A 27,825-nucleotide genomic window follows, 5' to 3' on the forward strand; every position below is an offset into this window, starting at 1 on the left:
TCCTCCCTGTGGACGCTGACGGCGATCCCAACAGCAGAGCCAATGCAGCCATACCGCCCACGGGGGAGGAAGGGCACGCAGAGCCTGCCTCCTCCCTAGTGACCCCCTGTTCTCGCCCACAGGGATGGGAGCACCAGGAGGGGAGTCCCCCTAGCAGACGCAGCAGCCCCAGCCCCCAGGGAACCGCAGCTTCGTGAGGGCCACCCGCCCAGGCTCGGGGGCCCTTCCACCAGCCTGACCTCACAGGGGCCGGCGGTCCCAGCTCCCCACAGAGCCCGGGCCTGGGGGCTCTTGCAAGGGCACAGCGTCCCGCTCACCACAGCTGCACCTTCTCTCAGGGTCCCTCCCCTGCTTCCTCTGTGTTGGGGCTAAAGAGAGATGCTTGCCAGGGAGGCTGCAAAGAACGCCTCTAGAAAGAGCAGCTGTCACTCACAGAAAACCATGTGTCCCCCTCACAAAACCCAGACTGCCGGGACCCTCTCCTGACATTCCCCGGTTTCCCTCCGGGCCACTGCCTTTCTGGTGGCCACAGTGACAGGGCTATGGCGCCAGGGCAGCGAGCGGGCCACGGAGGCGAGCACCCGGGCAGTGGGTGTGCCCCGGCCTCACTCACCCCGAGTCCTGCTTGGGGGTCCGTCGTGGCTGCCACAGGGCCAGAGACAGCTCGCCACGGCAGCCGGAGACAGCAGTGTGGGAGCCACACGTCCAGGGGGCCCCAGCTCCATTACTGCACAGGGAGGCCTGTACAAACCGGCTCGTGCTTCGCACATGCAGAGAGAACCGTCCAGCAGAGCCACATGGGCCTGGCCGGGGAGGGGACCGCAGGGAGGAGCTGGGGACGCGGCCGGCTTTAGCGGGACCTGCACTGCCCATACCAGCCCGGCAGGTGGCACCCCACCGTGCTCGGCCCACCTCTCTGCCCAGGGCCCTCCAGCCCCAGCACAGGGTGCAGCCACCAGGCCAGCAGCAGCACAGGCCTCAGTGATGGCCCCGTGGCCACATGGGCCACACACGTGGGAGGCTCCGCAGGAGGCAACGTAAGGCCAGGGGGCAGCTTTAGGGGGGCTCCCCCTACAGATACAGGCCTCGGTGCTCTGTGAGTGGGAAGGAGGGGAGCACTGGGGAGGGTGTAAGGAGGAGAGAGGGGAGGGACGAGGGAGAGAGGGGCAGGTGGGGACACAGCACAGAGGCCCAGTGGCCCACAGGGGCTGCTCTCAGACCGCTCCGTCTCACAGGCGGCTGCAGGGATGGGCTGGCAGACGCACCACGGCACACCGGCCCCCGAACAGGCCCCTGACGGCTGCCGGACGTCTGCACGGCCTTCTCGCAGGGACCAGGGCCTGCAGCCTCCCACGGGTGACGCCACCCCACCGGGACACGCACGCACATACCCGGAGGCCAGGCTGAGGAGAAGGCAGCCACGAGCAAGCAGTGAAGAGAACCAAGAGAAGGAACCAGGGGCGTCTCCTAGAGGGGCACGGGACACAGGCGGCCTCGCTCAGTGTCGCCTCCCCACTGCGCCGCGGCCAGAATGCCGGGGCAGAACAGGTCCCAAGAGCCACGGGGGCGCCCCAGCAGTCCGGCCTGCCCCCACGTCAGCATTCCAGAGCTGCACAAGCTGCAGACTCAGCGGCGACGGGAACACGTGGCATCGGTGACTTTCTGGACAGCCACAGGCTTCAGCAGGGCTCGCCCCGGCACGTGGGGGCTTGGTGGGGCCCAGGGCCTGTCCCGGTTTCCCCACACCTCCCAACACAAGCAACGCTCTGGCACGGAGCACGGTTCCCTTCCTCATCCTTCCCCAGATTCTGCGGTGGGGCCTGCGGCTGGGGAGCTCGCGTTTTCCCACAAGGCCCCAAGCCTGTCTTTCCAGAAGCAGTGGGGTCAGCCCCACCCCCAAACACACCAGGCTCCACCGGCCCACACTGTGCCCCCGGGGACCCCCGGGGATGTGGATGGGGAGGCAGCAGGCCCCTGCCCAGCTGAATCCGGCGGGTCTTTGGCCTCCCGTGGGTGGGGATCCAGGGGCACAGGGCAGCTTTCCCAGCCCCCGCGGAGCCTGCTCGGCCCTCACCTCAGCCTCCCCGCCTTCATCCTCTGAGCTTGGATTCCCCTCCTGAGACACGAGGACCTGGCCCCGCCCCCAGCCAGAGAGAGGAGGCAGCTGGCCAGCCACCAGGTTCACTGCCCAGCTGTCCCCTACATGCGCACACAGGTCCCACGGGGCGCGAGCCCGGAGAGGGGAGCACAGCAGGGGGGCGGCAGGCTCACCAGTGACAGCACAGGCACCGTGGTTCTGAGCTGTGGTCACAGGTCCCGGCTGGGGGGTGGGGGGGTGGGGACTTCTAGGAAGGGGTCGGCCACGAGCCCCTAAGGTTCCTCCAGTGCTGACTGCGGGAGCTGCCCCCCCTCCCAGCCAGCCTTTGCTTAGAGCAGGGGAGGGAGAGGGACAGAAACAGCACTGGAAACCCTGAAATAAAGCCCAAGACCTCTGTCTCAGCAGAGCCCAATCTCCGCAAGTGTCTTGAGTGCTCAGGGCACGCGGCGCCTCGGGGGACCCACGGGGGCTTCTCTCTGACTAAAGGCCTGTTTCCTTCAGTTGGCTGAAAACTTGCTGGCCCTTGATCTCTGCAAGAGCCTGTCACTCAGCAGGGCCCCAACTAGCGTGTCTCTAGGGACAAGGCCACACCACAGCCTGCAGGCAGACTGCACTCGGGCAGGAACCCTGGTCCCTTCAGTTCCGGGCACCGTGGGGGGCAGGCCTGGCAGCGGGAGGGGGGTACTCTTCCCTCGGGTTTGTGCCCTGCTCACGGGTGACCTAGGACCAGGCTTCCCCAGAGCTGGCCGGCAGCAGGGCCCTGCAGGAGGCCCTCAAGAACGCGCGGCCAGGGGACCGGCAACCAGGCCACCCGGTGACCCCAGCATCTCCCCACACGGGCCGACGAAGCCAGAGGCCCGGCCCGCCATCCATCTAGCACATCTCCACCGGCCACCACAGCGCGGGCCCGGCCGGCAGCTTCCCCGCACACCGGTCGCTGGCCGGGAAGCACCTCTGACAGGGCCATCCCGTTTGGAGAGAGGTCTCGGCCCAAGAGGCACACGCTCTCCGGGGGGGCGCCCCGTCGGAAGGTGGTTTCCGACCCGCACGGAGGAGGCTTCACTGGCCCCCCTCACCGCCCCCGCCCCGCGGCCGCAGGCACCGCCCTCCCCGAAGCCGCCGCCGGGCAGCCGGGGGCGGGGCTGCGGGGCAGTGGCCTCGGGCACGGCTCGCACCGCTGAGCGCGCTCTCTGAGGCTGCTGCACCCCGCCGCGCTCAGGCTCGCACCCCACCACTTAATCGCTCCGCCGCTGATGCGGAAAGGGCAATTAGGAGAAAAGCTGCCAGAGCCCATCACAGATCCGTGCGGCTCGGAATACACTGTGAAAGGAAACACAACAGCTCCAGAATTAATTTAGAAAGCGCAGAGCCCCGCAGAATGACAACAAACAGGCCAGTGAGCGCTGGGGGGGGCCGGGGCGGGTCCACGGCGGCCAGGGGGTGGCCCCGCATACCTGCCTGGGAACGGGAGCCAGCCTCCGGGCTCCGGCCCGTCCAGACTGAGGCACCCAGGGCACGGGGCAGCCGAGGTGCGCGGCAGTCTCCCCATCCACAGGCCAAATAACGGACGCTTAATGACGAGAGACTGGGATTTACGGTCGGTGTGTGCGTGCAGCTACAGATTTCCTTCGCAAATCCCATCAATTCTGTCCATTCAGACCAAATCTCATCATTGGAAGGCTACGTGGATGAGCACGGAGAGCCCCAGGTCACAAGCGTGGCCCCGGGTGGCTCCAGAAAAGGCCCGGCAGTGGTGCTACCTCAGGCTCCTCCCGGCCAGGGCTCCACCTGCCACCACTCCCCAGGAGATCCTAGCTGCCTTTCTGGGAGCAAGGGCCCCTACCGGTAAACAGGTCATTGTCAAGAGGCCTTAGGGGAGGCCACTACCACCTCCCATGGACCCAAGACGGGGGACAAGAAAGCAGGAGGGTCATAAGGAGCAGAGGACCCCACGGACACAGGCACCATCTGGAAGCCCCGACAGCTGTAGAGGCACGGAGGGCCACGTGACCCTGCCCTTTCCAGGGCCACTGAGGGATCCCTCCCTTGGTAGAGCAGCACAAAGGGTTCCAGCTCGGATCCCGGGGGCATGGGGAGGCCTATCCCGGTTCCCATCCTAAGAGGCTCCATCTGTCCCAACGTGGTCCTGTGAGGACACGGCAGCAGGGTGGACTGCAGGGACACAGCCCGGGGGGCTCCAAGGACAGCACCGCCACCTGCCCGCCCGCCCACCCACCGGCTCCTGGCAAAGAGCCTTTTTCCCACCTTTGTGTCCCAGAGGCTCCCACAAGGAGAAGTGGGGCCTCGGGTGCACAGAGGTGATGGGCCCAGTATCCCCAGACCCCGGTCTCCTAGCCGCCGGCAGCTCTGGCCCAGCACAGGTTATGAGAGCAGGGCCGAGTTCTCGGGAACCCCAAGACCCACCCTAGCCCCCATGTCCCGCAGGGGAGAAGCCCTCCACCCTCCTGGTCCTCTCATGCCAACAGAGCCGTCCCCTGCGCGCAGGGGGGCCCCACCCACCCAGGCCGAGGAGAGTGTCCCCGAAGGCAGTCAACTTTTGTCAGGACCTGGGTTAGAACCAGAGACCCTGCCCAGCTCCCTTAGGCAGGCTGGGCACTGGGACCATTCCCCCAGGGCCACCCTTGGAAGTCCAAGACTCTCCCTGGTTGTCCCCAGGGGGCCTGCCTGCATGGGCACCACCTTCCCAGTTGTCACTCAACCCCATTCAGCAGCTCAGTGCCCACCCCTGGGCAGTGTGCCCCCCCAGGCCCCTCACCCAGCCTCCACTGCCCCCACTTTACGCCAGGCCTGCCCAGCTCTGCCACTCAGGCTCCGCATCCTTACTGAGCATGGCTACTGGAGGTCCCTCTCAGGACCTGGAACTGCGGCAGGGAGACGCCTGCAGGCACAAGGCCACCGTCCAGGAGGCCCACAGGCCGCCCTGTCGACACTACACCCCAGAGACTTCTCAGAGGCCACAGGTGAGTGAGCCGCTCCTGTCCCCAACACACAGGTCACTGGATGCTCTGAGCCACCCGTCCTCCCCACCCAGCCACACACTGGGCATGGGACGGGCACTCCAGCGCCTCCATCCTGCAGACAGGAAAGTGGGCCAGCAGATGCAGGGATGGGCCGTGTGGTCTCCCGGTGCCCCACCTTTACCCCTCCTCCTGTACAGACCCTGCTCTGCCAGACCAGCCTGCTGGGGCATTCTACCCCTGGAGCACCCCCCACCCCACCAACACTGCCCTTAACTCTGCAGGCCTACCTCCCCGAGGGCCCCATATCCCGTCTGGGAGAAGAAACATCATCCATCCTTGAATTATCTCCATAACCCCGTCCACAATGCCCACCACTCAACACAAAATAACCAGACAGGGGCGCCTGGTAGGCTCGGTCTGCACAGTAGGTGGCTCTTGATCTCAGGGACATGAGTCTGAGCCCCATGGTTGGGTGTAGGGATTGCATAAATAAACTCCAAAACTAACAAGCAAAACCAAAACAGGGGCGCCTGGGTAGCTCAGTTAGTTGAGCGTCTGACTCTTGACTTCAACTCTTCACGGTTCGTGGGTTTGAACCCTGTGTCAGGCTCTGCGCTGGCAGCGTGGAGCCTGCTTGGGATTCTCTCTCCCTCTCTCTCTGACCCTCCCCAACACGAGACAATGCACCCTCTCTCTCTCAAAACAAATAAACATTTAATAAATACACAAACAGGGCACCTGGATGGCTCAGTCGGTTAAGTGTCCAACTTCGGCTCAGGTCATGAAAGCCAAAAGGTTTATGAGTTCGAGACCCATGTCAGGCTCTGTGCCGACCGCTCGGAGCTGGCTTCAGATCCTCCGCCCCCTTGCTCTCTGCACCCTGCTGCCCTGCTCGCGTGTGCTCTCTCTCAAAAATGAATAAACTTAAAAACAAAAAAGAAACAAAAAAAATCCAAAAACAAAAACAAAATCACGGTCACACAAGCAGATCAGACATGACCCAGAACTAAGAATTTTAGGGGCGCCTGGGTAGCTCAGTCAGTTAAGCATCTGACTCTTGATTTTGGCTCAGGTCATGATCTCAGTGTTTGTGGGTTCAAGCCCCACATTGGGCTCTGTGCTGACAGCATAGAGCCTACTTGGGGTTCTCTGTCTCCCTCTCTCTGCCCCTCCCCTACTCATGCTCTCTTTCTCTCAAAAACAAATATTTAAAAAAAACAATATTTTAAAAAATCTGTTCAGACAATGGACTGAACAGATGACTGACTGATCAAACATGGACTTTAGAGGGCTCCTGGCAGGCTCAGTCCGTGGAGCATGTGACTCCTGATCTCAAGGTCATGAGTTCAAGCCAAACATTGGGTGCAAAAATTACTTTATAAAAAAAATTTTTTTAATGGACTTTAAATACGACTGATGTATTCAAGGGCTTGAAGACAAGTTTGCAAATTTTGGCACAGACCTAGATACTATTTGAAAAGACAAATGGAAATTTTGGAATTTAAAAATAACTGAAGCTACCCAATCCTCCCCAGACGGTGCAACAGATTATACAGAGCTGGACAGACAACAACCAACCTAGAAAATGAGTCAGAAGAAACTGTCCAGATTTAAGCACAGAAAAACAAATATGGCAGATACAGAAAAGAGCACAGGAAACACACAGAATGTGGTGAAAGGGTTTAATATAAATGTAGCTGAGACCCCAAAAGCAAAAAAGAGTGAAGCACAGGCAATACACCAAAGGCAGGAGGGCTGAAAACTTTCAAAAGTGAAAACTGTCAAGCTGCGGTATCCGGAAACACCACCAACCCCGGCAGAATAAGTAAAAGCACACTAAGCATCCCACAGCAGCTGCCGCAAGCCAGACGGAGGAGGGCTGTGGCACAGCCAGAGGGAAGAGCCCGGGTGCCGGCAAAAAAAAGCCAGCCAGCTTCCCCCACGCCACAGCTGGCGTCAGAAGGCAACGGAAGACCCTTCCCCAGCGCCAAAGAAAACGCCTGCCATCCTCAAATGCTTCACACGGCAAACACCCTTCGGAGACGGAGGCAGAAACAAACGTTCACATAAACGTCTATTGAGAGGCACGGTCCTCAGCAGACCTGCAGGTGCTCAAGGAAACGTTAAGAGGTGTTCTTCAAACAGGAGAAAGAACAAAGAAAAGGTGAAAAATAAATACACAGGTAGATCTGAATGCATAGAATGTTTCGTGAAATCTAAAATACGAAGAGAATTAAAATCACGATAGCTCTAGAACAGATGGGAGAGAGGGAAACAGAGTTTAAGGACTCCACGCTGCTCCCGCTGCCTGGGAAGCAATCACGCGACACATCTCGCAGTATTGATATCACTAAGTAAAAAGTACACATTACAGGAAAGCCTGGGGAGCTCAGTCGGTTAAGCGTCCGACTCCTGATTTCGGCTCAGGTCATGATATGGTCATGAGATGAAGCCCTGCATTGGGCTCTGTGCTGACAGCACGAAGCCTACTTGGGATTCTCTTTCTCCCTCTGCCCCTCTCCCCTACTCACATTTCTCTCTCAAAAAATAAAAATAAATTAAAAAAAATACAATTTCAGGGGCGCCTGGGTGGCTCAATAGGTTAAGTGTCTGACTTCCGCTCAGGTCATGATCTTGCGGTCTGTGAGTTCAAGCCCCACGTCAGGCTCTGTGCTGACAGCTCGGAGCCTGGAACCTGCTTCGGATGCTGTGTCTCCCTCTCTCTCTGTCCCTCCTCCACTACTCTCACTCTCTTTCTCTCTCTCTCTCTCTCTCAACAATAAACATTTAAAAAAAATTTTTAAATATGGGGCGCCTGGGTGGCGCAGTCGGTTAAGCGTCCGACTTCAGCCAGGTCACGATCTCGCGGTCCGTGAGTTCGAGCCCCGCGTCGGGCTCTGGGCTGATGGCTCGGAGCCTGGAGCCTGTTTCCGATTCTGTGTCTCCCTCTCTCTCTGCCCCTCCCCCGTTCATGCTCTGTCTCTCTCTGTCCCCAAAAAAATAAATAAACGTTGAAAAAAAAAATTTAAAAAAAAATAAAAAAATTTTTAAATAAAGACAATCTCAGACTGAAGTTAAAATCCAGCTATTTGCTGGATACAAAAACTCTCTAATTGTGATACACAGGAAGCTGAATGTAAACACATGTATGCATGGCACACGTACGATATTTGTGCACGCACACGTGCACGTATGCACGTGCATTTTACAATACCATCTAAAAGAAATCAGGCGCGGCTACACTTGCATCAGAGAAAGCAGACTTTAAGGCAACAAGTATTACAGTAAACAAGAGAGAACATTTCATAACCTTCAAAGATCCAATGCACCAGGGAGATACAGCGATTCCAAACTGGTTTGCGCTCAGTGAAATGGCCTCAAAATATTTAATGTAAAGGTGACAACTAGAGAAATGGGCAGATTAACAACCACAGGTGCCACAGGGGCTGGGCGGAGAAGGCGCCCCTCCCTGCGGCCTCATCGGTGAGCACGGAAGCCGCGAGCACGGTGGGTACCCGACGCCACACAGCCCCACAGCCGGCGACCGGGACTCCCTTCTCCTCAAGAGCTTTACCAAAACTGACCGTAAGCTGGACCGTAAAACAAGTCTCAGCAAACTCAAAAGAACTTGAACTCACACACTGCACACAGGCGGGGCTAAGCCAGAAGCGGTAACTACAAAGAACTTCAAAGCCCTCATGAGTTTGGAAATGAAGGAACACCCTTCCAAATAACCTATGGGTCAAAGAAAAATTAGAAAAAAAATTTGGAGAAAACATGAATAATTAACTTGCAGGATACAGCTACGCTCAGGAGGAATTTATAACACGTGCCTATTTTATTTTTTTTTTAATTTTTTTTTTCAACGTTTATTTATTTTTGGGACAGAGAGAGACAGAGCATGAACGGGGGAGGGGCAGAGAGAGAGGGAGACACAGAATCGGAAACAGGCTCCAGGCTCTGAGCCATCAGCCCAGAGCCTGACGCGGGGCTCGAACTCACGCACCGCGAGATCGTGACCTGGCTGAAGTCGGACGCTTAACCGACTGCGCCACCCAGGCGCCCCACACGTGCCTATTTTAAAAAAGAGAACTGAGGCCACTGGCACCGTGTCCTGCCACTGCGTCCGAGCTCAGGCCCACCGTGGCCTGTGTGGGCAGTTCGCACCCGGAACAGGGGCCCCCGCCTCCAGCCTCTGCTCCCCAGCTTCCCACCCGCTGCCCCTCAGAGTCAAAGGCACAGGGCCCAGAGTCAAGGACGTACACAGCAGCCAGCTCCAGTGCCCAGGACAGCCTGAGACGCGGTGGGTCCACTCCCCCATCCTTCACAAGCCAAGGGGACAATGCCGTGCGAGGGAAGCGGCCCGAGCCAGGTCCAGACAAGGAACCCCACACGGCACCTTGCCCCCTTTACAACACGAGGAGCGAGGAGAGCCAGGCTGCGGAGGGCTCCAGAGGAAAAACACGCTTCCACATTTCTTCCGTGAGGTGCCCACCTGCCCCTCCGAGCCCCACACCAAGCAGAGGAACCACAAAGGGCAGCTCGGGTCTGACTCGGGGCCACACCGCCTGCTCTCAAGAGTCCCACGGTATGCCGCTGCCGGGTGGGCACAGGGCCGGCCGAGGTATGCCGGGGAGGGGACTCTCTGTGCGGGTTCCTCGGGTGCGAGCAACGGCAGCCTCGCCCTGCTCCCCCCGATGGGGCCAGGCACACAACCACCAGGAAGCTGAGCCCACAGAAGGGGACACACCACAGGACTGCTGTCCCCTACTAAATTCAGCTCCAATCCCTCTCCAGAGGCCTAGACCAGAAGGCCCAGCCTGGGGACACCGTGTCCCACCCCCCACGTGTCCTGTTCCTTCACCCAGCTGCCTTTAGCAGGAAAGAACCCCACGCCCAACACCAGGCCTCTGGGGCACTTCCTCCCAGGCAGCTCCCAGCGCCTGTCCCTGGGGGTGAGCGCCCGTCCCTGGGGTGAGCGCCTATCCCTGGGGTGAGCGTCCCCGAGCAAGAGCCTGGCTGTTGCTCTGCTCTGTATCTCAGTAGCCCTGGGGTGGGGGGGCGATGCTCCACTGGGAGAGCTCCTGGGGAGCTTCCAAATCACACGCCTGCCCTTCCTCTGTTAGGCAAAACCTTTGGGCCAGGACGTGCCAAGGGGACAGCTGGGGCACACACTCCCAGCCCACTGCCCTGGCTCCAGCCCCGAATGCCACAGGGGGCAACAGACAGCAGGCGGGGTCCACAGCCCCCGGCCCCCCCAGGGCCAAGGTATGAGCCTCCAGTCAAGACAGGTCTACCTCAGCCCTGGTGCCCACAGGACAAAAGGGGCACTGAGAGGCCAACCTGCTGAGGCCGTCGCCAGCTACCAACTGGATGCCCAGGCCTCTCGGGGCCACCCACAGTCCGGGTGCCACCCAGCCTGAGGATCTCTGTGTCCTCCGTCTGTCTGCGCCTACAAGGAGTTTGCCGGCTTTGCTCCCGGACGCTGCGCTAGGATCTGGCACTCAGGACGCGTTCACGGCGGCCAGTGTGGCCATCAGCCCGCACCAGGTTCCTACCACAGACCCAGGGCAGGGCTTGGGGACAAGAGCAGGGCTCTCCCGGCCCGCCTCCTCGCCTGCTGGACTTCTCTGGTCACACGGCAGCCCCTGTGCCTGCCACCACACCCGGGGCCGTTAGCTTCCCCCCAGCCCAGGGCCCACCCCCGTAGGGACACCCAGCACTCGCTCTGCAGCTGGCACGCAGCCCAGAGGGTTGGCACACTCCGAGGCGTGACTCCGCGGGCCACAGAAGTGGGCACAGGCCCACAGTCAGGTGCAGACTGCTGCCCACAGAGGGAAGGCCCAGCGCACCCCCACCCCCACCCCCGGCCTCACTTTCTGCCTCCGGGAGCTGGGTCACCCCGAGCTCCGTCTGCACAGCAGTCGCTCAGTAAACTTAGCTCTCTCCTCTCCTCTGGCAGCCTCCCCGAGAGCCCAGCGCCAGGACGGCTCAGGAGACTGGCAGCCTGACGGCAGAGGTGGAACAGGAAGACGTTCCCAGCACTCCGCTGATGAAGCAGCAGGAGGAACTGACGGAGTCCCCCCTGGGGCCGGGAGAGGCAGGCGTCAGAGGACGCTTCCTGGGGGCAGAGAGAGAGGAGAAAGTGGCAAGAAGACACGGGGCCCCACGGGCAGGGGCAGGAGGCGCGGCTGAGCTGTCTCCTCTCCCAGAGGCCTCCTCTTCTCCGGCCCCCTGCCCTTGCCATGACGGCCCGGCACCGCGCAGGGGCACCAAAGGAAACCGGTGCCTCCTTCCCACCAGGACCTCACCCCGGCACGTCAGTGGACACCCAGCACGGGACACTGCTGGTCAGGGGGGAACACGGGGGCCCCCTGACGAGGACCCACATCCGTGTGGAGCTCTGGCCACCCGTGGCCCTGCCTGGCCCGAGCACACTGAGGACCTGGTGCTACCGCAGGTGTCCATGGCGAGGGTACCGTGGGGGGACAGAGGCATGGGGGGGGTGCCCCAGGGGGAGGAACAAGACCCCAGGCCTGAGAGAGGGTGTGCCCAACAATATCCCGACAGCTGTGGAGAGGTATCGACTTCCAGAGACCTGGAAGGTCATGCCCCACCTCCAGGAAGTGAGCAAACCCCCACCCTTGCACCAGAAGGCCCCCGCTGAGGCTGGCCCCCTTTCCTAGGGGTGAGAGGGGTTGGGCCCAGGAAAGGTGGCAGGACAGGGGGGTAGAAGGGCCTTCGCCCGCACCCCAGTGCGCGCTGACGGGCGGGCACCCGCGAGCCCACCAGGCTGAGAGGGACCCTCACACCGGGCTGGGCGCGGTGGGCGAGGAGGCCCGCAGCGCATCCGACCACCAGACACAGAGCCCCAGGCCCACCGGAGGGGTGTCCCGCTCCCCAGGGACACAAGCTCCGCCGCCCTGAGGACGCCACTCCTCCTGCCCCAGCCAGGCAGGCTTCACGGCATCACTCGAGAGCCCCCCCAGCTCTGCGGTGGTCACGGCTTCCCTCGGCTTCCCTCGGGGATCCGAAGCTGCCCAGGAGCCAGGGAAACGCGGTGCCCGCGCGCACACACACACACACGCACACACACGCGCGCGCGCGCGCGCGCGCACTCCCACGCCAGTCCTTGCGGAGCAATTCATTAGCACGGCCGCGACAAACTGAAATCCAGGCCTCCGATGCGCCTGATAATTTATGCAAGGCTCCAGGATCGCTGCCGCTGCCTCTCACAGCGCCTAATTCAGCACTTTCTCTTTTCCTTAGGAAAGCAGGACTCCGGATTTAACTGCTCTTTACGGCGTCTACCCTGGTAAAACCGAACAAGACAACCACGCACCAGCGAGCGCCAGCCACGGCAGACCCCTCCGCCGCAGCCACCCGGCCAGCCCCCACCAAGCCCCGCCCAGCCCCCGACCTCCCGGCTCCTTCAACCAGCAGGGCAGCGCCCCCCCACACGACCCTTGGCCCCATCCCAGGTGTGGAAGGCTCCCAACCCCTGGGCTGGCTTCCCAGCACCCAGGGACACAGGAGGGACAGCCCTCCTCAAAGTCACCCAGCCCGGGCCCTCCCCGGCCCCCCTCCCTCCCCTGCCGCGACACAGGAAGCCATCCCTCCTCCCCCTCAGCTGGGGGGCAGGAGCCAGGGCCCTCCTGAGGCTGGGGCCAGAAGTGCCAAGTCCCTGACCACGGCACAGGGCCTGGGGCCCGAGAGAGGTGCCCCTGGTGTCAACGGCAAGATTCCCATGCCCCAAGGCTGGAACGGGCAGCCTCGGGCTAGCTCAGTAGAGGAGAGCTAGCCAACCACCACAAAAGGCCCATGTCACGTCCAGGAGGCCAGCCCTGGGCGGGCAGTGATGCCCCTGCCCCCAGCTTCTTTGCTCCTCAGGCACCGTGCCCTAGGGTCTGGGCACTACCCGACAGCCTCCCAGGGAGGCCACCCAGTTCGGAGGGCCCACCCCGCCGCCTGACCGCACCCCCTCTAAGCTGGCCAGACCCTCCGCTCCCCACCCTCCCAATGGCCATCGGCACCAGTGGTGAGAACGAGCCTCCTCCCCGTGGGGGCCCAGGGCGACATCTGGGACTTCCCTCTGCTCCCTCTGCCCACCGACCCGCCCGCAGCCGTAACGCCGGCACACGCTACACACGGGCCTGCCCAGCACCGAGCGGGCCTGGGGCTGCCTCCGAAGAGGGACGCTGCAGTGCTACTGCCTGCCCCACGGCACCCTGTCCTGGTCACTGGGTACCCTGGCCAGAGGGGGGCCCTGTCTGCCCAGCCCTGGCCTCTTCCATGCACAGGGAGCCACAGGCCTTCCGAGAAGGAAGCAAAGGGAGAACTGCATTAGAGAACTCCCCGGGCCACTGCTCAAGTGGCTGCTGGAGGAGCGAGCCGGCAATGGGTGGAACCCCGGAAGGTACAGCCCGAGTCCCCCAAGTTGGCGCCTGCTCAACAAGAACCCCGCAGACGTCTCTGCACAAACTGGGCACACCCAGATAGTCTGAGAGGGCCTGCTCTGACCTCTCCAGGAGCCACGGGACAGCCCTTCAAGCCCCAGGACAGCGGGCCAGGTGCACTTGCCTGAGGAGCCAGGAGGGGATGGGCAAGGGGCAGGACAGCCTGCAGCGCCTCCAGCCAGGGGCGGGGGGTAGGGAGGTCCACCACTGAGCATGCATCGTGTCCCTGCTCCGGGGCCAGGAGGAAGGTAGAACGGCCACCCAAGGGGCTTGCTGAGGTGCCCAGGTCCTGGGGGAAGGGTGGGTGCAGGGCCCGAGGGAGCTCGCGTGGGGAGACACGCCCTGAGCCCTTCCTTGGAGAAACCTGGACCCAGGGAATAGGTGCCCCACCTCTGGCTGGGGTCACGGGGTGGTCCTCCCCCAGCACCGGGCAGTCCCAGCCAGAGATCCCCCTGGCTGCATACCAGCTCCAGGGGACTGTCACGGGCTGCATGGTGAAGACCCGGCAAGACCCAAACAAGGGTCCGAGACCACAGCTGCCTTTTCTGCCAGTGACCTAAGGCGAGCGGACACCCCACTTTCATCTGCAACAGGTGATGGCAGTTTCTCCAGACCACGCGGCCCACACGGCCGACAGAGGTTTGGGGGCAAAGTGGCAGGGTGAGGCCTGGCTTCTGGGGAAGCCTTGGCAACTCTCAGGTCTGTCCCTGAGGCCGCCGGGAGAACTAGGCTCTTCCCGCCAGCTGCATCCCTGCCCCCGCAGCCCTGCGTGGCCGCCAAACCCTCACCCTCACCCTCACCCACCACAGCAGCCCCTCCTCTGTGCGGTCCGGGGCGTCCTGCACAAGGCCCCAGGCTTGTGAAGCAGGGGAGGGAGAGGAGGGAGAGGAGGGCAGAATACCGTCATCCTGAGCAGGTGAGGCACAGGGCCCTCCCACCCAAGCGGCTTCTGGGAGGTGACACCACCACCCACCCACCTGCCCACCCACCCATGGCTTTTCCTTGGCACACGACAGCAAACATTTGCAAGTGGCTGGCAGGGACCCCATGACCTGTGGCCACTTTGAAGCCCCCTGGCCCAGGGCACGGGTGCGAGTGGGCTGGGAAATACCCACTCTATACAAGCCACGCTCCAGGCGCACACCAAGCCTGCTGCCTCAGGGTGGCCCAAGTCACGGCCTTGGGCCCGGCGTGGACAGAGACAAGCCGAGCTGGCCCAGACACCCAGACCCTGCAACAGAGCAGGGGCCAACGTGAGCCGTGTGTGCTGTGACCACCACAAGCTGGAACCACCAATTGCCACAATTACATGGGTGGTAAATCGGAACCCGTTCTTGAGGTCTATGAGAGGTTTTCTTCTCTCTGCTTTCTCCACTGTTTGGACGCCCTGAGACGGATCAAGCAGGGTCCCTGTGCAGCTAAAATGGGGCAGACCCCACCAATCCTCAGCAAATGAAGCTCCCCTGGGCCCCTCCTCAAGTGTCATCTCCTGATACCCCAGCTGCCAACAGACTCATCCCCAGAAGAAAAGTGGAGGAAGGAAGGCGAGAGGCAGAGAGGTGGGGAGCACAGGAAGGGGGGAGGGTCACACGGTGCCCCCAAGGGGCCACCTGGCCCACCCCCCCCCACCAAAGTCTGACTCGGGGTGAACCGGGCAGGAGGGTCGGAGGGCAGGGGAGCCCGGGAGGGGAGGCCGAGGGAAAGGCAGAGGGGAGGCAGCAGGAGGAGGAGTCGGGCAAGACCTTCATAATGCTCAGTCCCCAAGGCCCAAGGCACCAGCGGCCACACGGCTGCTGAACAATGCAGTTTTGAATTCAATTAAAGCGATTATCTGTTGTGCCAAATAAATTGTGTACAGCATATAGCCTGCGGCACTTACACCTCCGGGCTCATTATTCCCTAACTGTTTCCTCCTGTTTATGCGCTCTCAAATTAAATTGCTGATAATATGCGCCAAAATAAAAAATGAGCACACCTTGTCCCAAGAAAATTGATTCTCCCTTTTCCTGAACTGGCGATTGCCAGGTTTTATATACTCTGTTCCTGGTGATCATTAGTAATTCAATTTTCTTTTTATTAGCCCCCTTATCTGCTGAGCAATATAGTGGCAGAGCTGACCTCTTTCGCACGGGTAAATGTTTAAAATCTTTTCCCTGATTAATTTTGCCAGTTAAGAAAAAGAGGAGAAATGGCCCGGCTCTTAGCCATCACAATGAATAAAGCTTAATGTTGATTGTGATGGAATTTCTAATGCCAGGGAAATTGATTGAACGCGGCAATTACACTGCAATAGTAACTCAAGGGAGATGGGATCGCTTTCTCCTGGCCGTAGCCTTTTGGTTATTTAAAACAATCCAATTTGCAAGGATAATTATGTATTAGTGTTTTATCTGCCACTTGAAATGAACAGGGGAGTTTCGATACTGGCCTAGCATTAGCAGGTTATTGCTGCAAATTACTTGATATCTGCTTTCTTTCACATAAAGAGGAAATTAGGCAATCAATTACCAGAAAAAGGTGGACGGAGGAATAAGAGGGGCAAGGACGCCCTCTGCTGGCCACCAGGCCGTTCGGCAGGGCTGAAGAAGGGACCTTGGTGGGGGCGGGCAGCTTCAGGAAGCCTGACCCTTGTCCTCACTCCGTCCCCGCACTCCCCCCACTCGGCAGGAGCCCACAGGGGCTCAGGTCCCTCCCGTACATTGCTCCAAGGAAGTCTGGACCTGAGCCAATGGTCTGTGTGGGGAAACGGGGAAGGGAACCCTCAAAGTGGCCTGTCCACCACAGGAAGGCACGGCCGGAGGGCTCCGAGCCCAAGCCCAGGGTCTGCACTCCAAATGCCCACGGCAGTAAACGGAAACTTGTGTGTGAGGCAGCTCGCGGTTGGCCTGGGGACAGGCAGGTGCAGCAGGGGAAGGAGGGACACAAGAGAGGGAAGCCTGTGGACCTTGCAGAAGAAGGTGCTTGGGGGAGCCACCCACTGACTCCCTGGTAGTCCTCCAACCAGGGGAATGCTCGTCCCCACTCCTGGTCCCACCACAACCTCCTCGGCCAGTCTCCAGGCCGCAGGGTGGCATGTCTGAGCCACGTGCCCAGCGTTTTAGGCCCGTGCACCAGCATCTTCCCTGAGCTTCCTGCCCACTTCTGAGAATGAGGACCCCACTCCTTGACCTGGCCACAGGCTCTTCCTGGCTCACTGCCCCTCCAGGCCTGCCGGACACTCCTGGGGCCCCCAACACAGCCACCTCGCATCCCCGAGCATCTTCATGCAGGTCCCATGGAGGTCCCATGTCACCGCCCCCTGCCTTACGAGGCCTGCCCCACCCGCCCATCATCGGGTCCCGCCTTCCCTCTGGCCTCGGCCCCTCCCACCCTCAGGGAAGCCGGCCACACAGGACCCCTCTCTGCTCCGGCAGCACGGCAGCGCTCATTCCCACCCGTGCCCGTCACCTGCGGACAGGCACAGCATTTTCGCCTCTCTTCTCCTCACGCCGGTCTGTTTGGATGTCCCCTCCTCAGAGACGCCAACCGCTTGGCTAAAGCTGACCACCCACCCATCCCAACGAATCTCCACCGCCTTATCCCACGTTTCCCTTTCCTCTGAGCGCTTGTACCACCTGAGAGGAGCTTTTCAGCTAGTTTACGACACCCGGTAGCTGTCTGTCTTCACGACAACGATGCGGCTCCAGCACGTCAGGGCCCACGGGAGCCAGCACGCTGCCCTGCACTGAGGCCCTCGATGCATGCTCGCCGGAAGGTTGGGGTGATGGTGAGGCATAATCTGGGAGACGCAGGACGGTGGAGGACACATGAATGGAGGATGGCTGGCTGGAGGACGGATGGGGGATGGGGGATGGAGGGCAGACGGGGGGGATAAGAGGGTGCGCGGATAAACGGATAAACAGGTTGGTGGATGTTTGATGAATAGCGGATGGAAGGTGGATGGATGGATAGGCGGATGGACGAATGGACAGATAGTTGGATGGATGGGGAGACGATGGAGGGAGGGGGTGGATAAGTGGATGAGTGAGCGGAAGCTTCTCCAAGCCCCTCCCCCAACAGGCCTCTCCCCCCCCCCCCCCAACCCCTGCACTTTCCTGCCAGGGCAGTGGGGAGCCAGGGTTCTCCTCTAACTACAAACTTATCCGTTCGCCCCCTAGTGGAGAGAAGTGTAAAGGCAGGGACTGTGTCAGCCCCCTCCCCCCAACCCCATCTTGCCCAAAGCCTTTCTCCTCCTCTCACACAGCACTACACACCCCCACCAGCAGGAGGCAACCTCCACGTCCTCAGGCGACACCCGCTAAAGCTCTAGGCCCAGACAGAGAACGGTCATCCCAGGCCCCATAAGCAAGGTACGCAAGCACGTGGGCCTGAGCCTGCGGGCACCGCTCCAGGGTGACACACAGACCCTCCCCGCCCATAAACCCGCAGACCCAGCACCCCCGTCAGCCCCTCACTCCTCCAGGCCATTGTCCACCTGGCAGCCACAGTTGAGTGTCCTAGAACATACTGGCCTGGGTCGCTATGTGAGGGTGCCAGCCCCAGGCCATGGCCCCAGGACGCGGCCTATGTGGCCAGTGTCCTTCTCTCCCCAGAGGCCCCTCAGCCAGCAGCTCCGGTCGCAGGCCCACTGCCCGCCGGTCCATCCAGTCCGCGCCCACGGCAGCCCCCGCCCCAGCCCCCAGCCGCACAGAGTCCTCCTGCCGGGAGCAGGGAAGGGCACACGGCACACCTGACCACCTGCCTGGCAGGAAGGCTCAGCTTTGTTTGGCGGGCTCCAGAGTTGTCCGCCCCCTGCCCCGTCCAGAGAGGGGTCCGCGGCTGCAGGCCCTCAGTAACAAGAAAGGAGAAGTGTTCGTAGGAATAGCGCTCCTTCCTCTGGGGTGCCTGCTATGGGGAATGGCAACGGTCTGGCTCAGGCCTGTCTGCCCCCACACCAGGCTCCTTGGGGACACGGACAGCAGAGGCCTGGCCAGGCCACGGTCAAGGCCAGCCCCACTGGACTCCTGGGAGGGCGGCCAAGCTACACCAAGAGCACAGGCTGAAGAGGTCAAGTGTGTGCACCTGGGATGCCCTGCAAACCCCCTCGGCGCCCACCCCTCCATTAGGACACCCTGCACCTGGGACACAAGAAGGGTATGGAGGAGCCCAGGGCGCCGTCTGTGTAACCCTGCCCCACTCAACACCTGGCTCGGCAACTCCGCGAACACTTGTTTCCAGGCCCAGCAAAGCGGGGTGACACCCGGCGGATGCTCGCCGGCGTTCCGGGAACCCAGCTCTGCAGAGCACTCTGGCCCCCAAGAAGGCAGGGTAGGAAGCAGGGAGCTCCCAGGCCAGCCAGAGGCAGAAACCCCAGCTTGGGTGCCGGCGGGTCTGAGAGCAGCAGGCCAGGGCGGCCCTTCCGGAGGGGCGGATCTGGGGCCCAGATCACACTGTCTGCTCGCTCTCCGACCCGCTGAGGAAGGGGAGCTTGCACACGGAGGACCCAGAAAGCCGGGACCAGCTGGGCCCACTTGGGTGCCACCAGGAACCAGAGCCACAGTCCCCGATTCCCCTCAGCCTCCGTTCAGAGCAAGAATCTGGAATAGCCGTGGCCACTCAACACACTGCCGCCTGTGACGGGGACATCCTTCCCCAAGGTGCCTCACACCACATCCCTGGTACTCAAGTTTCACTGAAGTATCACCATCTTGAGGCCCCTGGCCCAGCCACCCAATCTCCACTTGCCCCGACCCACTCTCCTTGTGGCAAGTCACTACGGAAACGTCTTGGTGCCCGTGGGCTAGGATGCAGGCGGCAGGGGAGTGGAAGGGACCGCCCTGCCCCATGCCTCCGAGACCCCCAGCACCCGGAGCGGGACGCAAAGGGGCCTGTGGACACAGCCAGCCCTGAGCAGCGCCCCGGTGTGACGGCTCATCTGTGGGGGCAGACGTCCATCCGGACCTCCCCTCCACTCCGGCCCGAGCCACCCGCCGCCCCCCAGGCTGAGCGGCCTCGGGACGGGGCGGGTGGCTCGTAACAGGCGAGCGGAGCCGGCGCAGCTGCAGGAGGTGCACCCCCGCCCCCCGGGCCTACCTTCCTTGGCGGGGGGGTGGGCCCGGCCAGGAGGCAGGCAGCACAGCCGGTGCCTGGTGACCTGCGCCAGGCCCTTGTTGGGGTTCTTCTTCAGGACGGGGCTGCTCTTCCCCCGGGGGGCCTGCCTCCGCCGCAGGCTCAGCTGGCTCTTGGCGGCGGCGGCCGGCGGGGCGCCACTCTTCTTGTCGCAGGGAAGGCTGCAGAGACAGAGAGCAGGCAGCTCCCAACGGGCTCCCCCAGCAGGGCGGCTCTCCCCATCTACCCCTGCCCATCCAGACCCCGGCACCGGGGGATCACCCCGGGAGGTCCCAGCCCGCCCGCCTTCTCAGCAGCGGCCCGTGCGCTCCTCCCCCACTTCAGAGCCCGGAGGAGCCGGGGCAGAGGGAGAGCGGCTCCCAACCCTTGACCCCCACCCGGTGTATCTGCACCAGGTCCCCTCGGCGTCCCTAGGCCGGATGAACTCTCCGGTGGGGCTGGGGGCTGGGGGCAGCGCTAAGGAGCCACCGCAGGGGAGGGGCCGCCACCAGCTGCCCCCAGCCACCTCGGCAGGAGAGGCTACTGCTCACAGCTCCCCTGTCCACATCAGCCGAGACAGGACGGCCACCGTCCAGAAAAGGCAGGGGACTTTTTAACTGTCTGGGAAAGCAGGGCCAAGGACCAAGGTCAGGCAGCAGGAAGGACCTTCAAAGGGGACTCGCAGTGAGAGTGACTCTGCCCTTGCAGTTACCAGCTGCCGTGATGAAGTCCGAACCCCAGACCAAACCTGAGCCACAACGCCATTTTTTAGCCTCTGCACGATCCTTACAGGTGGAGGGCCAGGGAAACGACCCGTATTCAGTGAAACAGTGACTCCCCTGGTCACGTGGCTGCCAAGGAGGCAGACTTCCCGGTGCGCCCTGGGTTTGCGCACCTAGTGCGTAGCTGGGTGTAAAGCATCATCCGCAAACCCAGTGGACCCGGAACAGAAGCTGCCCCAGCAGCCTCTGGTCTGTCACCAACAGGAGATGGGAGGGCTCCCCCTGTCGTCACTGGCTGAGCCCCGGTTACCCCAGTAACCCCAGCCTCATTCGCACTGGGCACAGTAACACCGCCAGCCACGCTCGGCCGGACCCGTAGCCGGTGATGCTTCATTTCCTCCTCCCACGGCCCCACAGGTGAGCCCTCCCGCACGCTCCGCATGCCCAGCAGGGAGCTGCCAGGCCCAGGCCTGCCCCCTGCCTGCCCAGACAGGACCCTGGGGTGCTGGCAGGGGCACCTACCTGGCGCCGCCCCGTCTCCGGATGATCTTGGTGCGGCTCTTCACTTTGTAAGCCGAGAGTGGGGTCTCACTGAAGAGGGGCTTCAAGCCGCTGGGTCCCACTGCCGGTCTGTCCCCTGGGGGGAACCCAGATGGGAGCTGGGAGGCATGGTCCTTGCTGCCAGCTTCCGACTGCCAACGAAAGGAGGAGGATGAGGAGGCCGAGGGGCTGGACGCCTTCCACTTGTATTTGCTGGGGGAGGCCCCGAGCGTGGAGGACGCGGACGACCTCCTGGGCTTGGCATCCGGATCGGCTCTGAGCTGTGGCTTCTCCCCCTGTGCTGCTGTGCCAAAGGGGGCCCTGCACACGGTCTCCGAGGCTGCTCTGGGACTGAGGGCCCTGCGAGTGGCCCGGGGGCTCTTGGCTGAAGCAGCCACCCACTTGTAGTTGTTCTTCCGGAACTTGCTGGTTCGACAGGACACGAGCAGTGAGGCCTCCCGGGCCTGCCTGGGTCCAGAAGCTGCTCTGGCTGGGCCTGCCACCGAGCCGGAGGAAGCCGGCTGATCTGGGTGGCCAGCATTCACTCTCCCATCTCCAAGGTGCTGGGCGACACAGCTGGCCACAGAGTGTGAGCCCACCTTCCGGCCCGGAGCCGCGCCACTGCGCTGGGGCAGGGTGGGGGACAGGAAGCGTGCCTTGGCCGCAACCGCACTCTCGCTGACAGTCCGCCGGGGCTCAGAGGGGCTGTCACTCACGCTGCTCACAGACTTTACCACCCGAGGCTTGCCAGGCTCCTTCTGGCAGACCAGAAGGGGGTCCTCTGTACCGCAGCTCCCCTTGGCTCTTCCCGGCCTCGAGGGTTGCTGCTGCCCACCAGGGGGCTCGCCCTCGCCCTCCTGAGGCCTGTGGTGGCTCCAGGAGGGGTCCTCACATCCTTCCAAGGAACCCCGAGAGACCCCTGCAGCGCTAGCTGAGCCCGGTTTTGATGGTGGCTTGATTTTGATAACCATGTTCTGATCTGGACTCAGCTGGACCTGCCTCTCCAGGACATACTGCGCGGGGTCAGGACCCCGGCTGCCCCCAGCCCTGAGAGGTGGCTGTGCGCCACAGTCACCGGGCGGGTCTGAGGCTCCTGGGGGCCGGTTCACCAGGGAGTATTTCTTGCGCCATGCAGGCCCATGGCTCAGGGAGAAGCCCCTCCGGCCGGGACGAGGGTAGCTGGCACCGAAGGCCCTGCTGCTGTTGTAAGCAGGTGGCTGCCAGCGGGCAGCGGCCGACGTGCCCGGGGCAGGGGCGTTGCCATGGAGGTTTTTGTAGTCATCGATCAGACCTGAGAAGGTAGAATCACGGGCTCAATTAACCAGAGGCTGACAGTAAACTCAGCCAACAGCCCAGTCCCCCGGAGGCGCGTCAGCCGACAAGACACCCCACAGACCCCACCTCCCTCGTGAGCCCCCACCTGGCCCCAGGACAGTTCAGCCCGAATTCCCTCCACCCATCTTTCCCATGAGCCTTTCCCATCAGTCTGCTTCCATCCTCGTCGCTTACACTGAAAACACACCCCTGTGGCTTCATGTTCCTAATCTGTCGGGAGTATTATACCGGGTCCACAATGCTTTGAGGTGAAACGTCACTTGATATGAAGAGACCAGCAAGGCCCCATGCTCTAATGCCTCAACAAGGGGGCCAGTCAGCCACAGAGGCCCTCTGGCTTGCCCACGGATGGAAAGGAGGCAGGAGTACCCCTTAATAATCCCCCCTGCCTGGCGCACGGGACAATGAGCGTAAGACAAGTGACACAGGGGTCGGCACTCCACAGTTGATGGGAATGTCACACCGTCCTCCTCTAAGGGGAGAAGAGGCCTGATTGTCTGGAGGCCCGACAGTGGATCGCGGTCCCGGGGCAGGAGGGGTACAGGTTCAGCTGGAACACCCCAGGGAGTTAGGCCTCAACCAGCAAACCAGTAGCTAAGTCCTCCGTTACAACGCTGCCCACCACAAGTCCCGTCCGCAGACCCAAGAAAAGCCATGTCCAGACCTGGTGACACTCCAGGACAGCTGTGACAGGACCAGCCCGCCTGGACTCTCCCCCATACACATTTTCCAAATCCTTAAGTCTTCTCTTCATGGGAAAACTTTAAATGCGGAAATTTTTCAGAACAGAAACCTCAACTTGGGTGTAAAAATTGAAAAGATGGGAAACTGAGGCCTGGCGAGTGGGGGCCTTGGAATATCAAGAGGACTGTGACTGTGTGCAGGGAAGGAGCCAAGACGAGGCGTCCAGGGGCTTTCCCACGCGGCACCAGGTCAAGCTCTCCACCCTACTGTGTGGCACCGAGAGCGACAGGGCGCCGAGGAAGTGCCCGCCCGTGGGGGTTGGGGGGGGATGCCTCCCGCCGGTTACTAAGCGACGGCCCCGCCGCCACCCGCTGCAGCGCCTGAAGGACACGCACTACCCGTCCGGAGAAACGGGCAAGGGGCTGACCCCGGCCGGCCCGGATGCCCTTCCGGGTTCCCCACCGCCTCCCCGACCCTACCCACGCCCCCACCCGACCCGACCTGGCCGTCCAGACCGAGGGCGCGGAGCGACGCCCTTCGGGGAGGCGGGCAGCGGCCCGCCGTGAGGTAAGGAAGGGTAAAGAAAGGGACGCGCGACCCGGGCCCGGCCCGGCCCGGCCCGACCCGACCCGACCCGACCCGACCCGACCCACCCTGCAGGAGACGGATCTGTCGCCGTAATTGCTCCTTTTCCTCCATCTCCGGAGTCCGCGACGCCCGGCCGGGCCCCCGAGACGTCATCGCCGCGCGACTGTATCCCCGCCGGCGGGGCGGGGCCCACGGAAGCTCCGAGCCTGCGCACTGCAGCTAGGCCAGGGCGTTGGCCGGACTGCGAGGAAAGCGCCGTCGTCCTGGCAACGCCGGCGGAAAGCCGGGGTCACGCACGCACAGGGCAAGGGGCGGGGCGACGTCAGCACGGCGCGCCGGCCGGGGGCGCGAGCGCACGGGACCGGAGATGGCCGAAGGCGGGTGGTTTCGGACCTGGTGCGGCGGCAGCTGGCTCCGGTGCTACGGCCTCTCGTTCCCTGCGGGACCAGGCGAGGAGCCGAAGTCCGGACCCCTCTTCGGCCGCAGCGCAGCTCCTTCTCCGCGTAGAATTACGCTGTGGAGGCTCTGCGGGGGGACCTGGTGGCACGAGCGCCGGAGAGGCTCTCTGTTAACGCTGCCCCGTGGGCCAGGGCAGGAGAGGAAACTCCGGAACGAGGGGTCCCTGGGCGGGGAAGCTCTGAAAACGTGAAAGATTTCGGTTTATCAGCGGGAACAAGTGCAAAACAGATGTACGAACGTTGTACGCTGCCGGGGGGTGCAAAATGGTGCAGCTGCTGGGGAAAACAATCTGGAGGTTCTTCAAAAGGTCAAAACTAGAATTACCATATGACCCAGCAGTTCCACCTTGCGTGTGTACCCACGAGGAGTGAGAGCGGGGACTCACGCCGCTGCTCCATGAAGCGCTATTCGCAATGGTCAGTGGAACGGCTCAACTGTCCCCGAGGATTAATGGATGGACAATGTGGTCCAGACAGTGGACTATGATTTAGCCTCGGAAAGGAATGTACTACTTCTCGATCCCCGTTGTGACAACGGTGGACCTCAGAATCACTTTGCTAAGTAAAATAAACGGGTCACAAAAGGACGTATGTCGTATGACTCCGCTCCTGTGAAATATCTAGACTAGGCAAATTTCTAGAGACAGTAGATTAGAGGTTACCAAGGGCTGTGGGAAGGAGCAATGGAGAGTTAAAACGTTGTGGGTACAGGGTTCTGTTTGGAACGATGAAAAAGTTTTGGAAAGAAATGATGACTGCACAATACTGTGAATGTACTTAATGCCACCGAATTGGACACTTAGAAATAGCTGTGTGACAGCTTGTATGTTGTAATTTTTTTTTTTTTACCACATGAAATGGACAGTGTGTCTGCCACAGGCCTGTGCAATAGCAAATGTTATTTTTTTTTTTCAACGTTTATTTATTTTTGGGACAGAGAGAGACAGAGCATGAACGGGCGAGGGGCAGAGAGAGAGGGAGACACAGAATCGGAAACAGGCTCCAGGCTCTGAGCCATCAGCCCAGAGCCTGACGCGGGGCTTGAACTCACGGACCGCGAGATCGTGACCTGGCTGAAGTCGGACGCTTAACCGACTGCGCCACCCAGGCGCCCCAATAGCAAATGTTAAAGGAAATTCTTCAGGCTGAAGGGAAATGATAGGACGTGGAAACATCTGTGTGAAGAAAGAGAACAGGAAATGGAAATTTTGTTAGTAAATTGTAATTCTCACTTCTTATTTGCTTTAAAAGAAGTAGTTAGAGGGGCGCCTGGGGGGCTCAGTCGGTTGAGCGTCCAGCTTCGGCTCAGGTCACGATCTCACAGTTGATGGGTTCGAGCCCCGCGTCTGGCTCTGTGCTGACAGCTCGGAGCCTGGAGCCTGCTTCGGATTCTGTGTCTCCTTCTTTCTCTGCCCCGCCCCTGCTCACGCTCCCTCGAAAATAAACCTTAAAAAAAAGTATGAAAACAAGCAGTTGCGATAAAAATATAAATAATGATGCTAATAACGTTCTAGGTGTGCTTGCTGCGGCAGCACGTAGCGTAAAATTGCAGTGATTCCGGAGAAGAGTGCCTTAACCCCGCACACGGATGGCAGGCAGTTCGTGGAGCTTTTCATTAAAACAACAGATGGTGGGTTTACAACGTGTATGGAAATAAAACGCATGCCAACGATCGTGCAAGGGGTTCAAGTGCATCTGCTGGAGGTGAGAGCCATGCCCTGCCTCCCAGGTTAGCAGCCGAAGCGCCCCCGGGGGGTGGGTGCTATGCCACCTTGTGCACTGTGACGGACGCTGGGCTCCCGTGGCGGCGGCATGCCTGGCCGAGGAGACCAGCCTGCGTTGGCTGCCTCTGCACTCAGGCTGCAGAACCCCGCTGGGAATCCCTCCCGACCCAGATGTCTTTGAGAAGTAGAATCTATCTGGAACCATCTTTGCTTCCTGGGCCTTTTCTGGCCCCTTTCCAAGCGCCGCCCAGCCCTGTCCATGCTCTGTCTTACCCTCCTCTGCTCCCACCGCCACTGTCCTTGCCGAACTCTAACTGGAGCTCACCTCTCCCTCTCCCACAAGGCAGCCAGAGGCACCCCAGGGGAGGGGCCATGGAGACAGGCTCAGGGTGACTTACGTACTGGGACTGGTGTAAGATCCTGAGGCCTTGGCAAAATGAGGGCAGGGGAGGGGAGTGCTTGAAGATTGAGATGGAATCCCCCTTCGGGAGCTTGGGGAACACTCTTGGACTTGCCCTGTGTTGTTTCTCTTGAGGATCCTACAACTGTCACCTCGTGAATGAGTCAGGGCTGGCCTGATGCAGGATGGACAGCACAAAATGTCAAATCTGTCCTGCCTGAGCCGCTCCCTCCTTCCACCGACCCAGCCAGCACCCCCACCCCTCTGGGGGTCTCCCTTCCCTGCCTCCTCCTTCCCTCCAGATCTGCAGGCGGGTGGGAGTCAGGTGACCCAACTCAGGTGGGAACAGGTGGTTGGCAGACTGGGACTGCTACCCCATGGATGCCCCCAAGCCTTTCGTCCCAGGGGGAAGAGAGCAGGAAGTTAGTGTGGAAGACAGCTGCCCTCGAGGACCCTGTGGACCCCTGCTGCACGCCAGCATCACTAGCCTTCACTAAACAGCACGACCCTCATACTCTCTGAGCCAGATCCTTCTGGGAGGAGAGTGTTTGGTCTACTGTTCCCTAAATGGTAGCATTTCCACTAGGCTCTCCGGGACCAGGATGGATGAACCTCACCAGACAAACCTCCCAGTGCCGGGCACTGAGCAAACAGCCCATAATCCCCCCTCCTGCCCCAGCAATGCCCAGATTCCAGCTGTGTGGAAAGGCTAGTCCTGGCCAGGGCAGAGGGGAGTGAGGCTCAAAATACAAAAAGCGAGAGCAAGGGGGCTGCTTCCTCCTGCAGAGGCCCAGTTGGGGTGGGAGACGGTTCTCTGCCCCCACCTCCAGCAGGCAGAAAGCTCAGGGGGCCAGACAGGTCGCAGCAGGGGACTCCAAAAGGAAGCAGCCGTTGTGCAGTGCCTTCCTGCCGCCCACGCCCCCGGGGCCACCCTTGAACCCAGTCGCCCTGCTCTGGGGCTGCCCAGGCGGCCCGGCGACCCTCCGAACGCTGCCTGAGCGCCTGCCGGGCGGGGCCTGCTGACCAGGCCACTGCGGGCACGCCCCAGCGTCCAGAGCTAGTGACCGGGTGGCCCAGGCGGCCAGCGGGAGGGATGCCCCGCGGGTCACCCAGTCCCTCCAAAGCTGGGACTGTCGGGACATGCCATCAGCGTTCGCGCTCTCTGGGCCGGGCGGGTCCCGAATGCTGACCACTGCCGCTCTTCCGGGCCAGGGCTCCCAGGGGCCCCGAGGACAGGACACAGACACAGCAAGGGGTGACGCCCGAGGAGGGGGAGCGGGACCAATGGGGGGCGGGGTGCCGCGCAGGGCGTGGGCGCCCGGAGTGTCCCCAGAGGGTCGGGCAGACTGGCCTGAGCGGCTCCCGCTGGGGGCGCTGCACCGGCCCGCGGATCCCCGGGAACCTGGCGCCCCTCGAGCCGCCCAGTGGGGCCTGCCGGCCACCCCGGTGCCTGGAATGCAGCTGCCTCCCGGACTCCCGTCCCTAAGCCCCGGCTCCCGCTCCCTCCACCTCCATCCAGCCCTCGGGGTCGTCTCTGGAACCTTAGCAACCTGCCTCGTCTTGGCCAGGGGCCGGACACCCCCGGGGCAGGGCACCCCCAGGGCAGGGTCTGCGCTGGATTGCCCACTGCCACCCCTGCACCGGCCCCTTCCCCTGGATGGGGTCAGGCAGAGTTCCTGGTGGCAGCGAGCGCCCTCCACCTTCCCGCACCTTGGCGTCCCCCGCAGGCCCAGCCTCCCCGACCCGTCCAGG

At 61.8% G+C, this 27,825-nt stretch overlaps 1 protein-coding gene across 1 annotated transcript in view; it reads right to left on the reverse strand.

The window, feature by feature from the left end:
- ZC3H3 (zinc finger CCCH-type containing 3) overlaps window positions 1-23,671 on the reverse strand; it is an 88,674-nt gene extending 65,003 nt beyond the window's left edge. Inside the window, exons 1-3 of the mRNA XM_047074274.1 lie at window positions 23,557-23,671; window positions 20,867-22,175; window positions 19,608-19,804 (exon numbers count right to left, since the gene is read on the reverse strand). Of these exons, the coding sequence (XP_046930230.1) occupies window positions 19,608-19,804; window positions 20,867-22,175; window positions 23,557-23,644 (1,594 nt within the window). The 5' untranslated portion in view covers window positions 23,645-23,671. The remainder of the gene's footprint in view (window positions 1-19,607; window positions 19,805-20,866; window positions 22,176-23,556) is intronic.
- Between the last annotated feature and the right edge of the window lie 4,154 nt (window positions 23,672-27,825).

This window comes from Lynx rufus, unplaced genomic scaffold (assembly GCF_022079265.1).
Source record: "Lynx rufus isolate CCGP_SWC_20201006 ecotype Redwood Valley unplaced genomic scaffold, mLynRuf1.p SCAF_12, whole genome shotgun sequence".
Lineage (NCBI taxonomy): Eukaryota > Metazoa > Chordata > Mammalia > Carnivora > Felidae > Lynx > Lynx rufus.